The sequence below is a fragment of the Lithobates pipiens genome, unplaced genomic scaffold (genome assembly GCF_037356315.1).
Source record: "Lithobates pipiens isolate NorthernLeopardFrog02 unplaced genomic scaffold, aLitPip1_a1.2 Scaffold_18, whole genome shotgun sequence".
In the NCBI taxonomy this organism is placed as follows: domain Eukaryota; kingdom Metazoa; phylum Chordata; class Amphibia; order Anura; family Ranidae; genus Lithobates; species Lithobates pipiens.
In genome coordinates this window covers 441467582-441485304 of record NW_027507758.1, presented here as the reverse complement: position 1 = coordinate 441485304, position 17723 = coordinate 441467582, and the positions used below count along the sequence as shown (strand labels likewise).

The 17723-nt window shown below is 41.2% G+C and overlaps 1 protein-coding gene across 1 annotated transcript in view; it reads right to left on the bottom strand.

Annotated features, from left to right (window-relative positions):
- Nucleotides 1–3920: 3920 nt before the first annotated feature.
- ARHGEF26 (Rho guanine nucleotide exchange factor 26) overlaps nt 3921–17723 on the bottom strand; it is a 219390-nt gene continuing 205587 nt past the window's right edge. The window contains exons 13-15 of the mRNA XM_077488153.1: nt 16374–16441; nt 12432–12536; nt 3921–6082 (exon numbers count right to left, since the gene is read on the bottom strand). Of these exons, the coding sequence (XP_077344279.1) occupies nt 5940–6082; nt 12432–12536; nt 16374–16441 (316 nt within the window). The 3' untranslated portion in view covers nt 3921–5939. The remainder of the gene's footprint in view (nt 6083–12431; nt 12537–16373; nt 16442–17723) is intronic.

Sequence of the window (17723 nt, the reverse complement as noted above, 5' to 3'; positions counted from 1 at the left end):
AAGCGCTTTATTCAAATCCTAAAGCCTATATTAGGCTTCAAGGCCACTACTCCAAACCAATACATATAGCCAAAGGCACCAGACAAGGCTGTCCTTTATCTCCGCTAATCTTTGCAATAGCAATTGAGACACTCGCCATCTCCATTCGCCAGGACCCCAACATACAAGACATTCAATGTGGCTCTCAGGTTCACAAATGTGGCCTGTTTGCAGACGACAAACACGGATGCCTAGTCACGGATTCCTATCTTAGGGAAAAAGACACATGGCCATTTCCATCCCTCTCCTTACATTCACACCTAGGGGTCGGTGGTTAAGTTCCTCCTCTCGGCACAGCTAGCTCCCATTGGGGGTGTCCAGGGAGGAGGTACACCTCCGACCATTAAAAGGACTACCAACCCTTCACTTTTACATTTTATATCTGACGTGTTACACTCGATTCATCTTGTTGCACTGCCTGTATCCTTTCTATGTTTTGACTGAATCGATATTCTGAATGTCACTTTCAAATGTATTATTCTTGTTGTGATACAAAATAAAATACTTTGAAATTAAAAATAAATAAATAATAATCTTGACCTAGGAGGACGAGGTCCATATGGAGTAGGAGGTTGAGATGGCGGTGGATGTGGCAGTGTAGGTGGACGAGGTAGCCAACACTGGTTTTTGTTTTAATTTTTTTCTTTTTAAATTAGGGTACACCCCAAAAGATTGAGAACGATCAGAAATACAACAATGGCTGGGTAAGGCCGGTATACATGTCTATTCTGCACAAGGTACGGACAAGTCCTGTGGGATTCATGCCTGCTTCATTTTAATGAACGTGAGCTTGTCCACATTGGCTCTGGACAAGCGGCTGCGATTGTCTGTGATAACGCCCCCTGCCGTGCTAAATACACGTTCAGATAATATACTGGCTGCAGGGCAGGCCAGCACCTCCAAGGTGTAAAGGGCAAGCTCAGGCCATGTGCCCAATTTGGAGACCCAGAAGTTGAAGGGGGCAGACCCGTCATTCAGTATGTGTAGGCGTGTACACACATACTGTTCCACCAATGTTGGTGAAATGATGCCTCCTGCTAACACGTTCCATATCAGCTGGTGGTGCTGGTTCTTGTGGCATGCTGACAAAGCTTTTCCACATTTCGGCCACGCTAACCCTGCCTTCTGAGGTTCTGGCAGTGCCCCGGCTGCATTGGCGACCTCTACCTCCTCCTCTGCCTTCGCCTTGTGCTTCCACTGTGCCCCTGCTGTCAGGTGGGAATGCCACCAGCAGCTCGTCTACGAGTGTGCGCTTGTACTCGCACATCTTACGATCATGCTCCAGTGAGGGAATTAAGGACAGTACGTTGTCCTTTTATCGGGGATCCAGCAGCATGGCCACCCAGTAATCAGCACCAGTTAGAATGTGGGCAACCTCGCGGTCGCTGCGGAGACACTGCAGCATGTAATCGCTCATGTGTGCCAGGCTGCCCAGAGGCAACGAAAAAGCTGTCCTCTGTGGGAGGTGTATCGTCTGTGTCCTCTGTATCCCCTCCAACCACGCAACAAAAAAAATAATTTGCCCTAAATTATTTTTTTTGGAATAGTAGAATAGAAGAACAGTATCTAAAGTGTGTATCATGTACAGATACAGATATGTAGGAAACAAGGCAAAATATTTTTGTTGCCCTAAATGGGTGTTTTTAGAATAGCAGAATAGAGCAACAGTATCTAGAAGGTGTATCTCACAGTAACATATGCAATGCTGGTGCACTGAGCTTGCATAAAATGCCTGCCAACGCCAACCTAACTAACAGATGGATAAAAGTTATATTTTCTCTGTCACTGGGCTCAGGGCAGTGTACAAAGAATGTGCACTGCACCCACAAAACTAAATCAAGGTAGATCGTTGAGTAATTAGATTTCTGAAGCAGGACTCCTATCTAATTCTCTCCCTCAAAACAGCAGCATCAACCTTTCCCTACACTATCTATCTTTTCTCTGGCACTGGGCTCAGGGCAGTGTAAAAAGATTGTGCACTGCACCCACACAAGAAAATCAATGAGTAATTAGAATTCTGAAGCAGGACCCTTTCCCTACACTATCTAAAGCAGAGTGATGTGCTGTGCTGTGTACCTCTAGCTTATATAGAAGCTGGGTCACATGCTGCACTAGCCAATCCCAGCCAGTTAAATGAATGTTAATTGGCTGCCCTGCAGCTGTTAAAAAATCGCCATTACCTTCCCGAACCCTACATGTTACCCTAGTTACATGTTTACATTTTATAGGTTTGAAAAAAAGACACCAGGTCCATCCAGTTCAACCTACATGTGCAATGTATAGGTGTGTGATTCTTATTTTCTAATGATTTCCATAGCCCTGTATATTCTGCTACCTGAGGAAGACATCTATACATTTTCAGAAGTTGTCAATACTCTCAGATAGTAGATGATGGAGAAAATGTATTTTATTGGGATAACTGGGAGTGTATTCTTTATCAGTTCATTGTTTTTCCTTTTATGTTACAATGTTAAGTAATATAGTCATATAGCTGCACATTCAGTATCCAGGTATGGAATAAATTCACTCCAGGCTCTCCCGTGCTTGTATTTCTGATACACAGGTTAATGGCATAGAGAAAAAGTGTATTTTAACTATTAATAACCAGAAGCCATGAATGCACTAGCTTCAGATGCACGCGATGAGTGGATTTGAAGAATAGTGAGCTTTTTGGGTGGACTTAAAACTTTTTTTGATTAAAAAAAGAAAGGGTATTTGAATTACCACAGCTCCAAAAACAAGTATATAATGCCATAACATAACAATACAGTCGACGTTTGACATATATGTTACATTAGTCCACCAAGGGACATTTATACAAAAAAAGATTCTCACGTTTCTAGTGACTGTATGGGTCAAGAAGAAAACACAAAAAAAAAAAAAAAAAAGAAAGAAAACATGAAAACATTCAGAACACACACTTCGTATAAACTAGAGGATTGGACCTGTTCACAGAACCCTGGGAGCGTATTTCAACCTATTAGGTTGCCCAGCCCCGCCCGCAGCTCTGTGCAAAAGTCAAATAAGTACCCTCTAATCCAGAGATTCCGCTCTGGCTGGCTCTTTATCCCTGTAATAGTCTGTATTTGATCTACTGGTGGGGTTCTAGACCTGGAATTTCCAACCATACATGCCACATTGTGTAAAATTTTCGGGGTGCATTTCTGCGTTGATATGTCAGCTTTTCTCTTATTAACATTTTGTTTACTTGGTCAATCCATTGTTGCCTGGTGGGGACCCTGGGATCAATCCAGAGTTGCGCTAATAGTTTTCGAGCTACATAAAGTAGTCGAATTATCGCTGTGTGGGCAGGAGTCAACGTCTCTTCAAAGGCACCCAACAGGCACACTGCAGGAGTTTTTGGAATGACGAAAGTAAACACTTGAGAAATAACCTCAAGAATCCCAGTCCAATACCGAAAAAGTTTTGGACATTTCCAGAACATGTGTAGAAGGTCTCCATGATCCCTCATACACTTTGGGCATAGGGGTGTATCACAAAGTCCCCAAATGTGAAGTCTGACAGGTGTTCTGTAGGCTCTGTGCAGTAAATAGAGGTGTATCAGTTTTTGTGAAGCTGATACTGAGAGCAAGGGGGAAGAGGCGAGGCAAAGATTCCACGCCTCCCCATCCATCGGTCCCACATCCTCCTCCCATTTACGCCTGGGGTAGTTTGTTGGAACCCTGAAGTGCACTAAGTATAATACCATATCCTCTAGAGATCATACCCTTTTTTTTCGCTCTCCATTAGGATCAACTGTACAATGGTATGAGACTTACCCTTTCAGAAGTAATTTTACATGTATGGAAATTTAGCAGATTCCTTAATTTCTTAAGAATCAACTTTATATAAACTCCGATAACAAAAAAACAATACAAACATTAACATTATTAAAATCTTTTATATACAGTGGTAAAAATGATAAAACATCACAGTATTCTGTATTAGCCCATACATACAATGAATTTACTCTAACATGTAAATTTAACAGCGACAGGCCTCCAGTTTAAAACTTACAATGGCATTACAATCATTCCTAAAGAGCAAAAAGTACAAAATACTTGGCCCCAAAACAGAAACGTGCTTGTATGAACACTCCCAGTCTGCTGGAAAGCGGTTTACAAATCTATATTTACAGTACAAAGAGTAACGATATTGTGGAAAGTGAAGCAACTTACAACAGACTGATTGTAGTCGGATCGTGGAAAATTGATTTCCACACAGCTGTTGTAGATTATTGCACTTTGCAAATACTCATTACACTCTGTACCAACTTACTAGAATAGAAACTGTTGTAACGGTTATGTCACATGAGTATATTGATGTCCTAATATGTAAAGGATAGGAAAGTCAGATCATTAACAACTATAGCCATAATTTATCATGTATAAAGTTACATGTTTTGTGCTTCCTTTTTGGCTAAATTTAGCTGCAGGTTTAGCAACCTGTTTTTCTTTGTCCTCAAATGTGCCAGTCTACAATACTCAACACAAACATTTGCCTAGCTGTGCCATTTCCATGGCTGTGGGAAATACCTGTGTACTACTGGCATCACTACAGTATAATATTATATTCATTTTTACTGTTGTAATATCAGTGATTCCTCAAACTTTGATTTGACAATTTTTTTGGCAGAATGTGGGTGGTTTACTAAGAGTAAAGCACTTTCACTTTGCAAGGGACTTTGCACTTAGCTTAGTAAATGAGGTGATGTTGCGTTAACTTCTAGCAGCACAGTAAGAGTCCTGTTGTTTTTTTTTTGTTTTGTTTTTTTTTATTTGCTCTGCATACGATTGTATATCCTTTGCAAAGTGAATTTTCACCACATTCACATGGTGAAAATTAATTTTGCAGAATGAACATGCTCTACTCCTTTAGCAAATCAACCACAATGTTTTCTTTATTTAAACTATGCATGCACACTATGAATAAATACAAGCCCTATGATATCTACATAGTTTATATCTGAACAGGTGTAATTGTCTTGTACTGAATATCTTACTAATCTCCCAATATATGTTTTTTTTTGTCGTACACGTAGATAGCATTAGGTTGGTAGATAGCTATGTATGGTAGGACTTCCAGCCTGAATATTATTAAAGCTAAACCAGTAAGTTCGTAAAAATAATTCCCTTTGATGGTCACCAGTGTATATGTTCCAAACCACTAATCCAAGGAATACTACAGAGAAGATTTACTGGGGAGGCAAAAGATCTATTGTGTTTTGAAAAAAAAAAGTAAGTTGTGTAGGCATCAATATCAATTTTGGGACAAAGAAACTTAGCCTCATTTAACCACATTACACCAATTTCTACAGATCATTAAAAGAGAAAATTAATAAATATGCCTGCTTCAAAGTACTCTTAGTATTGCTTTCATACAAATGCAGTATTCGTTCAACATACAGATGTTCTAATCTCTGCTCTAGATAATATACATTCATAATCAATATTTCTATTAGTAACATACATGTAAGTCTAAACATGAACTTTGTCGAATTCCTATCCCTGGCTACAAAACATTATACAAGAACGATCCTCCATCACCCTCATAATTCTCATACTCATACAGAGCTTGATTAGGAATCTGAGAGCTTTCTAAGTCTTTAGTAAAGGCATTTCCTGTCCTGGTCCGTATAAAGGTCTCATCAGTTTAAACTTTCTCTAGTGAATTTCAGAGATAAATGAAGATAAAAGAAGAAATGGAGATAACAACAGCTGACAAGCAGGGAGCTGTGATATCCTCAATCCAGTCCCTTATGTAAAGAGCATACACAGTTTTGAGAACATGTACCCTCACAACAAAAAATGTTTGAAGATTGTGTTCCCTTTAACTTCCCTATGCACAGTGGTGCTACGATAGTGCAAATGTTGCAGTGTAGAAATAGCTAACATTGGAGTCTACACGTTGGTTTCCAGGGCAAGCAAACGTCCCATGCGCTCCATATTCTTTTCTAGTGTAGCCCGACATGTAATTTCCTTTGCGCATTCCATGGGAAACCAGCCTCTCTCTCCATCCCTTAGTCTTTCCCCTTCATACCAACCTGCAAAGACAAAAAAAACACAATGATCACCTGGTATTGGGACAGAAAACAATGACCGCCTTGTAACATATGTATAAAAATAATGTACTACTACAGTGAACAAAAACAGTTACACTCAGATTAACCACTTGAGATCCGCGCTATAGCCAAATGACAGCTACAGCGCGGATCTCCTTTTCCGGGACGACGTCAATAGACGTAGTCCCGTGTACGAGCGGCCTGCGCGCCCCCTGAGGGGCGCGCGCGGCGCGCTCTGTGATCGGCGAGTCCATGAGACTCGCCTAATCACCGATCCGTGCAAGGGGTCGATCCCGACCCCTTATCACGTGATCAGCTGTCAGCCAATGACAGCTGATCATGTGATATTACGGAGCCGGTAATCGGCTAGTATTCCAGAAAAAAAAAAAAAGCCGATCACCGGCGGCCGTGATCGGGACATCAGTCCCGATCACGGCCAGCAATGCAAGTTCCCACCTGCCCCCTGCCAGTGCCCACCTGCCCCCTGCAGTGCCACCCTAATTAAAAGTAAGTGCCCCCCGTCAGTGCCACCCAGCAATGCCCATAGTGCCACCCAGCAGTGCCCACAGTGCCACCCAGCAGTGCCACCCACAGTGCCACCCACAGTGCCCACAATCTGCCTCAAAGGTGCTGCACCCCAGTGCCGCCCATCAGTGCCCAGCAGTGCCGCCCATCAGTGCCCAGCAGTGCCACCTATCAGAGCCACCTATCAGTGCCACCTATCAGTGCCCATCAGTCCCATCTATCAGTGGTACCTATCAGTGCCCATCCGTGCCACCCATCCATGCCACCCATCCGTGCCATCTTATCTGTGCCCATCTTTGCCCATCAGTGCCGCCTTATCTGTGCCCATCGGTGCCGCCTTATCTGTGCCTATTAGTGCCGCCTTAACTATGCCTATCAGTGCCCACCAGTGCAGCCTATCAGTGCCCACCAATGCAGCCCATCATTGCCCACCAATGCAGCCTATCAGTGCCGCCTAATCAGCGCACTTCAATGAAGGAGAAAAATGATTCGTTTGCAAAATTTTATAACAAACTATTAAAACATGATTTTTTTTTTTTTTTGCATCTTTTTTTGTTTGTTTAGCAAAAAATAAAACTCCGAGCTGTAACTAAATACCAACAAAAGAAAGCTCTATTTGTGGGAAAAAAAATGATAAAAATTTCATTTGGGTACAGTGTTGTATGCCCGCGCAATTGTCATTCAAAGTGCATCAGCGCTGAAAGCTGAAAATTGGTCTGGGACTGAGGGGGGTTTAAGTGCCCAGTAAGCAAGTGGTTAAAGTTTATAACTTACTCTGTCTGGCTCATTTAATAAACATTTACAAAGGAACGTTAAGTGGTAGCTGAAGATTTATGTTTGCAACGGATTCAGTAGTTCAAGATCAGTGAATGACCACATAAATTAGAATACATTTGCAACAGCAATCAACTATTTTTCATTTGGAATAACCATATATGTAACATTTCTGTGTTCAAATAACAAACATATTCAGCTATAAATGCAGCTCACTGTATATGTTGACTCTTACAGTGAACATGTCCAGATTTAGTAAAGGCAATTACATATTTATGTTAACTTATGAATTTCTCAGAAATGCGAAGTGGTTAAAAGTTGGAAGAAAAACAAAACAATATACACTTGGATGTAAGCAACTGTAAATGGTCTTTACCGTATTTCAAGCTAACAAACAATTCAGGCTATACACCAAAAATATTAATTTCATCAGATGAAGTCCCTACCCAGAGTCAGTCAAGTAGATTTAGCCATAACTAGATGAGATGTGGTTTGCGATCTCACTCTACATTGTCATCACTATCCATTTTTAAATAAAAAAATGTTTTTCTGTTTATTGCTCTTTTGTGTATTAAAGTGCTGCTGCTGATCTCTTACTGACGCTATCTGTCTCAACTAGAGATGTACAGTACATGACAGAGTGACAACACAGAAGCACTGATGACACCCTAAAACAAGAAGTGCTTGAACAATAAAGCCGGAGATTTAAAAAGCCAGACAGCAAATTACATTATTAATTTCTTTAGGGAAGCCTAGCCTGTCTCTACCCCAACCAACTTTGTCAATCAACTCATACTTAAACAGTTATTACCTTTTCGTGCAACTCGCCCCTCCCTTTTAAATTGTAAACTCTCACGAGGGGACCATTTTACTCTCCTGTCTTGTTGTAAAGTGCAGCACAAACTGTTGGGAAGAAGAAGGGGCGAAGAAAGGAAAAAAAAAGAAGAAAGGTAAAAAAAGAAGAAAGGGAGAAGAAAGCCCAACAAATTAGGAAGGGGAAGGGAGGGGAAGGGGAGGGAAGGAAAGGGGGAAGGGAAAGGGGGAAAAGAAAAGGGGAAGGGAAAGGGGAAGGAAAAGGCACTAAGGTGTTGATTTACTAAAACTGAAGTGTGCAAAATCTGATGCAGCTATGCAGGGTAGCCAATCAGTTTCTAACCTCAGCTTGTTCAATTAAAGCCGAGTTCCACCTAAAAATGGAACTTCCGCTTTAAGTACTGGTGACCCCCTGACATGCCACATTTGGCATGTCATTTTTTTGGGTGGGGGGAGCAGGTACCCAGTTTTGACAAACACCCAAGCTCCTACTTCCTCCCCTGGCACTGCGGTGCCAGAAGGAAGTTTACCTCTCCTTCCTCCCTCCCTGCAATATTCTGGAACATGTGACAGGTCCCAGAAGATTGCCTGGCCATTCACAACACACTCCACAGCTTGTGTATGCGCAGAGCACCTGGAAAAGGGAAAGCGGAAAGGGGAAGGGGGAAAGAGGAAAGCCGAAAGGAGGAACAGGGGAAAGGGGAAGGGGGAAAGGGGAAAGGGGAAAGGGGCAGGGGGAAAGGGGCAGGGGGAAAGGGGCAGGGGGAAAGGGGCAGGGGGAAAGGGGCAGGGGGAAAGGGGAAAGGGCACTAAGGGGTTGATTTACTAAAACTGAAGTGTGCAAAAAAAGTGTCCAACTTCAGCTTGTTCAATTAAAGCAGAGTTCCACCCAAAAATTGAACTTCCGCTTTAAGTACTGGTGACCCCCTGACATGTCACATTTGGCATGTCATTTTTTTGGGAGGGGGGGAGCAGGTACCCAGCTCCTACTTCCTCCCCTGGTGCTGCGGCGTCAGAAGGAAGTTCACCACTCCTTCCTCTCTCCCTGCAATCTTTTGGAACATGTCACAGGTCCCAGGTCCCAGAAGATTGCCTGGCCATTCACAACACACTCCACAGCTTGCGTATGTGCAGTGCGCCAGGCTGTGAAGCCACAGCCGGGCGCCCACAGTTACAATGCTGGCGCTGTGGGACAGGTGACTGTCTGTTTAATAAAAGTCAGCAGCTACAATTTTTGTAGCCAATGACTTTTAAATGGGTAAAACTCCGCTTTAAGCTTTGACAAAAAAAAAAAAAAAACAAAGGAAGCTGATTGAACTGGTTTCTATGCAAAGCTGCACCAGATTTTGCACTCTCCAGTTTTCAACTCAACTTATATGAGATTTTAGTGATTGCATTTAATTCTACTTTAAGTAACTTCTGACATTCTTCCATGCATTTATAATGGTGCTAGTGAGGATTAATCTGAACAGAGAAGCTATCTCCTCAAATACTTGCTTCAAAATTATTTTTTTTAAGTACAAAGCTTTCAGATGAACTACAATATCTGCAGTTATTTGGTGGAATCACAGTTGAATGTTTTTAATTTTTATATAAAAAAAAAAAAATGTTCTATATGACATGATAAGCCGAAATCTTATACCATATGGCACCTTTTCAGGGGTTCTCACCTGGGCACCACAAAGGTTTATAAACAAAGCCATCCGGTAAAATGTCAGCTTTGTTCATCTGCTCCAGTAAGTTTTACATGAGGTGAAGAAAAGAATTCTGCAGAAAATGTCTTTGAACAATTCATACATAGAGCAAGTAACACAAGAAAGACGAGGAATCTTCCTTCTATCTGCTCCTGTGTTAAACATGCAGATGAGTAAAAAGCCTGACTGGAAGCCTTGGTGTCAGGGAGAGATGAAATGCTCTGATATCTGTGTTCCATCCCACACACTTCAAATTGGGATATACAGACACAGCTCATTGAGAAACACAGGCATCTGTGACATGTCATGCTAGAGCCTGTTCAGCAGCAGTATAGCACTATTATACACTGTTAGATTTTCTATAGATTTTTGTCTTCAGGTTTACCAAAACCATGTATTGCAAGGGCCTGCCTGATTGCATACAAATTGAAACTTCTTAAGGTTTGACCTCATATTATATGGTTTTGGTAAATATGAAGACAAAAATCTGCTGAAAATTTAATAGTGTGTATGAGGTCTAACTGTGGGCTTATTTTCTATAAGGCGCTATTCCAGAACATTCATAAATGCAGTTTGTGCTTTGCAAATGTAGTTCTATGCATTCTACTAAACTGCAGCGTTTAGCAAAGAACACACGGCAGGACATCTGAAGCACACCGCTCTCTGCATTTTATAAAAGAAATGTAAAATACAGGTGCTGCGAGGAGGAAATATTGTATATCAGAATTTTTTTTTACTTATTGTTTATGGCTCACGTGTGATGCTCCGGGTCCTTTTTACATGTTCAACAGGCCAATCTTAGCAGCTTTACAAAACTGGATGCTCCGACTAACACACCGATGATTGAGTCAAAGAAGGGACTTCTTCCTGGCAGTACAGCTTCACAGAGTTTAACCACATGCCAACCGGGCCATAGCCGAAAGACGGCTACAGCGCGGTCAGATTATTCTGGGAAGACCCAGAATCATCCTGGGGTGTGCTCCCGGAAAAATCAATGACCACTGGGTCCGGCAAACCTGGCGCATCACGAATCACGGTAACTGGCCACTGGTAGTGGCCATTTACTACGTGATTGCTCCGCCAAATGATGGAGAAATCACTTGAAAACAAACCAGCGTCATGATGCCGGTTCCTCCCTTCCCTCTCCCGATCTGTACAGTGTGAGGGGAGGAGAGATCATTTACAGCAGCGCTGTGGGCTAGTTGTGTAATGCCCACAGCACTGCTGTGCCTATACTCTGCAATACTCTGTCCATACTTGGCCAATACTCAGCCAATACTCGGCCAATACTCTCCAATAAATTTTAACAGAAACAAAGAATTTTTTTTTTTTACCAAATTTTCAGTTTTTTTGATTTCTAGCACAAAAAATAAAAAAACCCAGCGGTGATTAAATACCACCAAAAGAAAGCTCTATGTGTGTAAAAAAAAAGGACAACCATTGCATATGGGTACAGTGTTGCATGACTGAGTAATTGTCATTCAAAGTGTGAGAGCACCGAAAGCTGAAAATTGGTCTGGTTAGGAAGGGAGTTAAGTGCCCAGTGGTCAAGTGGTTAATCGTGCTCTATTTAGAAAAACTACAAAGCCCTGCAAAACAGCAAGTGCTCTCTGCATTTAATGATTATTTGTGAGCTAAATTATTTCACAAAAACAAAGATATAATAAATCTGATCAAAAGCTTGCAAACTAAAAACAATTAATAAAATTGATCGATGAAAACGTATTTAATTTTAGTAATGATATATATGGTCTGTATTTTACCAATATAAAATCTACAATGGAATAAATGTTTGGAAATTCTGGTCTCCGGACAGAAACATCAAGAGAAAATGCGAGCAGGGGGGACTATTGCGGTGCACATTAAACATTTATATAAATTGAAAAAACAAAAGAGAAGAAATAAATAAAAAGAGCTTTTATCGTTTATTAAAAAAAAAAACATTTTGCAATGCAACATATCAATAACTCATGGGGAAGGTGTAGTATTTCGACTAGTTTCGCTTTTCAGCTTCTTCAGGAAATACATGCATCTAGAGATGAAGGTTACTTCATACAGATTTATTGATCTAATTGTGATTTATGTATATATCTCTAGATGCATGTATTTCCTGAAGAAGCTGAAAAGCAAAACTAGTCGAAATACTACACCTTCCCCATGAGTTATTGATATGTTGCATTGCAAAATGTTTTTATTTTTAATAAACGATAAAATCTCTTTTTATTTATTTCTTCTCTTTTGTTTTTTCAATTTATATAAATGTTTAATGTGCACCGCAATAGTCCCCCTGCTCGCATTTTCTCTTGATGTTTCTGTCCGGAGACCAGAATTTCCAAACATTTATTCCATATATAATTGGGATGATGGTGCATGATGCAAATCTAATTTCTAAATTGTTACTCTATGAGGCCATTCTTAATTTTCATAAAATCTACAATGAATAAATTGCTTAAAAATTTTAAACACAATCAATGCAAGTTCTTCACTGTGAATCCTCAAGAAAAAAACATTATGGCTATACTCACCGTCATTTACTTTCTGATACACCAGGACAACGTCTGCTACCTGTAGAGATAACTCATCAGGCTGTTTTGCTGTATAGGTCCGAATAATCTCCACCTGAGTTAAAGCTAATAAGAAAAAACATGTATTAGAATATATCTACATACAGAAAACTCTAAAGCACCATACACAGGAAAATGTTCAGCAGATTCAACAAAAAAATAACCACCCAGTTAGAAAATTACAACCAATAGAAACTGTATTTGTTTAACTACTTAAGCCCTGGACCATTTTGCTGGCTTAAGACTAGAGCACTTTTTGCGATTCGGCACAGCAACGCTTTAACTGACAATTGTGCGGTGGTTTTTATTGTTTGTGCTATAAACAAAAAAAAAGCAACAATTTTGAAAAAAAAAAAAACACATTATTTTTTACTTTTTGCTATAATAAATATCCCCCAAATTTATATATATAAAAAAAAAAATTTCCCTCAGTTTAGGCTGATACGTATTCTTCTACATATTTTTGGTAAAAACAAAATCGCACTAAGCGATTATTGATTGGTTGGCGCAAAAGTTATAGCGTTTACAAAATATGGGATAGTTTTATGCCCTTTTTATTAATATATTTTTTTTTTACTAGTAATGCCGGCGATCAGTGATTTTTATTATGACTGCGATGTTATGGTGGACACATCGGACATTTTTTACACATTTTTGGGACCATTGTCATTTATACAGCAATCAGTGCTATACAAATGCACCGATTCCTGTGTAAATGACACTGGCAGTGAAGGGGTTAAACAGGAGGTGGCAGTGTAGGGGTTAAGTGTGTCCTAGGGGAGTGTTTATAACTGTGGGGGGCGTGGCTGTGATTTACAGAACACTGATCTCTGCTCCAATCACAGGGTGCAGAGATCGATGTCACTTGTTACTAGGCTGTTTACATAGGCATCTCCCCGTTCTCCCTTCCCGTGAGATGATCGCGGGTATCCCCCTGGCGATCGAGTCCACGGGACCCGCGGGGGTCTTGACCGGCACATGCACTGTCAGCGGAGCGCACGCGATGGCACAAGGGCAATTTTAAATGGACGTACCTGTACGCCAATTTGCCTGCCCGTGCCATTCTGCCGACGTACATCGTCATGCACCGGTCAGGAAGCAGTTAAATTATTTTGGTATCGGGGCATACATGTCAATTTCTGTTTAAAATGTAACTTTTGTTTGAGGGGAAAAAAAAAAAAACAACATCCCTTAATGTAAATCATACAAGTTAGACAAAAATGTTTAACCACTTAAGGACCGGGCCTCTTTTTTTCAGACTCTGCATTTACAAGTTGAAAACTGTTTTTTTATTTTGCTAGAAAATTATGTATAACTTGCAAACATTACATTTTTTTTTCTAACACCCTAGAGAATAAAATGGCGGTCAGTGCAATACTTTCTGGCACACCGTATTTGCGCAGCGGTCTTACAAGTTCACTTTATTTTTAAAAATACAGTTTTGAATTTAAAAAATAAGACAACAGTAAAGTTAGCCCAATTTTTTTTTTAATTGTGAAAGATAATGTTACACCGAGTAAATTTGATACCCAACATGTCACGCTTCATAATTGCGCACGCTCATGGAATGGCGACAAACTTTTCATCTTTAAAGATCTCCATAGGCGACATTTAAAATTTTTTACCAGTTGCATGTTTTGCGTTACAGAGGAGCTCTAGGGCTCATTGCTCTCGCTCTACCGATCGCAGTGACTCCTCACATGTATGGTTTGAACACCATTTTCATATGCGGGCACTACTCATGTAAAAAAATTGTGTCACTTTTATTCCTATTACAAGGAATGTAAACAGCCCCTGTAATAGAAAAAAGCATGACAGGACCTCTTAAATATGAGATCTGTGGTCAAAAAGACCTCAGATGTCATATTTGGACTTTGTCATTTTGAAGAAATGACATCAAAAAAGTGCCTTTAAGAAGTATGGGTAGAGGTGACGTTTTGACTTTTCTTCTGCCCTGCTATGGTATGGAGATGGGTGGGGGCCATCTTCCCCTCACTTGTCTCCAAACCGGACAGGAAAACAGACGCGATCACTTCCGCCGCTGCCGACGGCTCCGGTAAGCCCTCTCCCGCCACCGATAAAAGTGATCTCGTGGTGAATACGCTGCAGATACCACTTTTATCTTGTAGTCGACTGCCGGCCGAACACAGGGATATTGGGGTTATGGCAACTAGCTCACTTCTAGCCCCTCACTTCTGGGTCTCACTGGGGCACCAGAAGCCATCGGCTACCAGTGTTGTCAATCAAGGCCAGTGACGAGGGAGCAAGTGGATGCAGCAGCGGGGCTCGATGTGAGCAGACATGAGTGCCCCCATGGGAAGCGGCTTCCCATGGGGGCACTGGACAGAAGGGAGGGGCCACGAGCACTGGTGAGGGACCCGAAAAGAAGAGGTTCACAGCTGCTCTGTAGAATTCCATTGCACAGAGCAGGTAAGTATAGACGTTTGTCATTTTATTTTTTTATTAAATTACCTTTACAATCACTTTAATATTATATATTTTCTGAAAGCAGACACCTTAGAGAATAAAATAGTGGTAGTTGCAATTTTTTATGTCACACAATATTACCGCAAAGGTCTAGAAAATGCTAAATTTCAGTAAATAACACACTAACGTGAATTTTAGGGAAGGCAAGCACAATACATTTTTGGTAAAATATAAAAGATGAGGTTGCACCGAGTAAATAGATATCCAACATGCAAACCTTAAATGTATGTGCACCCGTGAAATGGCAACAAACTTCAAAACCTTATATTTTCTATAGGCAACGTTTCAAAAACCCCCCTATAGGTATCAGTTTAGTGTTACGGAGGGTTTTTTTTTTATTGCTTTCACTCTGGTGTACACAGCGATATGTAACATGTGTATCGCAATTGACGTTTTCACGTGTAGGCGCCACAACGTGTGCGTTTATGTTCATGCATCTGTATATTTGGGGGGGGGGGGGGGTTATGTGCTTGAGTGTAACTTTATTTTTTTGCTAAAAATATAACATTTTATTTCACTTTTTTTTTTTACATCACATAGGGGACAAACAGTCCCCTATGTGATGATTTTTAGGCGACAGGTTCTCTTTATTGAGATATGCAGGGTCTAAAAGAACCTTCGTCTCCACTCCACTGAATGTTTTGCAATGCAGTTTGCATTGCAAAACATCCTTTCTCAGCAAAGCAAGCCGACACCGAGAGCTTGACCTGGAAGTGACGTGAGAGACGTTGCTTTGTGTGTCACAAGAAGAAGGAGAGGAGAGCGGATGTGCGTCTGCTCTTCTCCTTCCCCTCTACCTGCCGGCACCCACCATGAAGACCCCGGCCCCAAGGTGCCAGTACCGGGGGTGTATGCGTGCGAGTGATCGGACAGCAGCAGAGCCGCACAAATGCCCTCACCTGACAGACAGGAGTCTGCCTGTCAGTTTCACACACACAATCCCGGTGTCTGCATCCACTGGACTGTGTGCGATACCCCCCGCCGTTAGGTCCATACAACATACGGACCTAGCAACAAAAGGGTTAAGCACAAATTATGGCAAAACTTTTCTTTCTAGTTTTGGATAGAAATGGAGCATTAGAACACCTGGCTTTTTTTTTTCCATATGTTTCTCTGTTGTCCTGGTGACTGCTACCACTAAAAGTGTAATTTCCAAATTATGAGTGGTCACCAGAACAGAAAAAGAGGAAAATCCTCCAATGAGGACACAAACTCTAGTGACCCTGGTGACTACCTTTTACTTTTAAGGATTTCCTCTCACTTCCTGTTGTGGCTACACTTCCCAAAGGGCCACAGATGGAAAAATAAACCTTGTTCTATCCAGAATAATAATAATAATTCAATTTTATTTAAAGGTATATCAATTCCATAAGTGTACAGCAGAGGGTAGTATAAGCCAACTATGGTAGTTCTTACTTGTTCTATCTGTGCATGGCTTCTCCGTGCTCTGGCCCAGTGCAGTAATCCAACGTGCTCGATCACTTCTGCAAAACACAAGTTTATACTCAAATTACAGACGGCAGGCAAACTGTCTGGGGAAAAGCATCAACAACGGTCAAATAAACATCATATCTAAGTGGAATAAAACAAAATATTGATGTTTTTGAAGATTTCAAAAAAATGTCTAACATCAACACAAATTAATCAAAATTGTTTAACAGTTAATGTGCTGGAGAATACTAAAATGAGTGCAGTAACTGATTATCTACTAGAGATGAGGCATTTTGCTCTTCATAACTGCTGTTGGTACCACATTAGTGAATAAACCTGAGGATATAAAGCCTGAAGAATACCATACAAAAAACAATGTTCATTCACATTGTATTTTTGAGTGTAATAGATTGCAAAGCAAAATAATTTTTTACCGAAAATACTGGAGTGAGTTGAACTAACACTATGATGTTGTTACTATTTGCACAATATTTTGTAAGGTTTTTTTAAATTAACATAACTCCATTTAAATGACACATAAAGTGCACCTGGGTGCTGCCATGCAAAGGGAAAGCAATAGGCTTACGTGAACTACAACCAAATGGTGCCTATCCACACACTGCCATAACATATATTGAGCTCCTCTAGTAAAAAGTGGCTTCCGCCTAACATCTTACACATGGGAGAACCCCCCTCTACGCTTAAGCCCCTACTGGGTGAAACATGTTAGCAGGGGTTCTCCCATAGGTAGGAGTATTGGTGTATTTTGGTTTTGTGCCACCCTAGGCAAGACTAAAATCTTCCTCATCAGACCCCAAGACATGATTAGTCCAAGTGCTACATATATGGTCAATGGAGCAGAGGCTGAAGCGGCACTGATGAAGCTGCACTGATAGGTGGCACTGATTGGCAACACTGTTCAGCTTGCTTGCTCTGAGGGGTTCATGCTGGGACGACCTGTAGTTATTCACTTTTGGGGGTCACATCCCCCAATAGTTAAGCACTACGAGTCCCAGCATGAACCCTTCCATCTTTTTATGGGCCTCTGGCTCTGTAGTTCCCAGCTCTGCACACACGATTCCAGCCTCACCTCAGAGTTTTCAAAGATCCCTTCACTTCACAACCAGAGAAGATCATGGAGATGGAGGAGGTGAGTGGAAAGCACTAGGTGCGGTCGTGGATGGGGAGGAGGAAGTTAAATCCTCCTCCACTTTAAATGCTGGGGACTTGGCCTCCATCTGCATTAGGGAGAGGACATAACCTGACACTGGTTGCTAGACGCTAGGTGGTGCTGCAGTAGTTACCAGTGAGCAGTAGTGCCAGCTACGAGTCTTG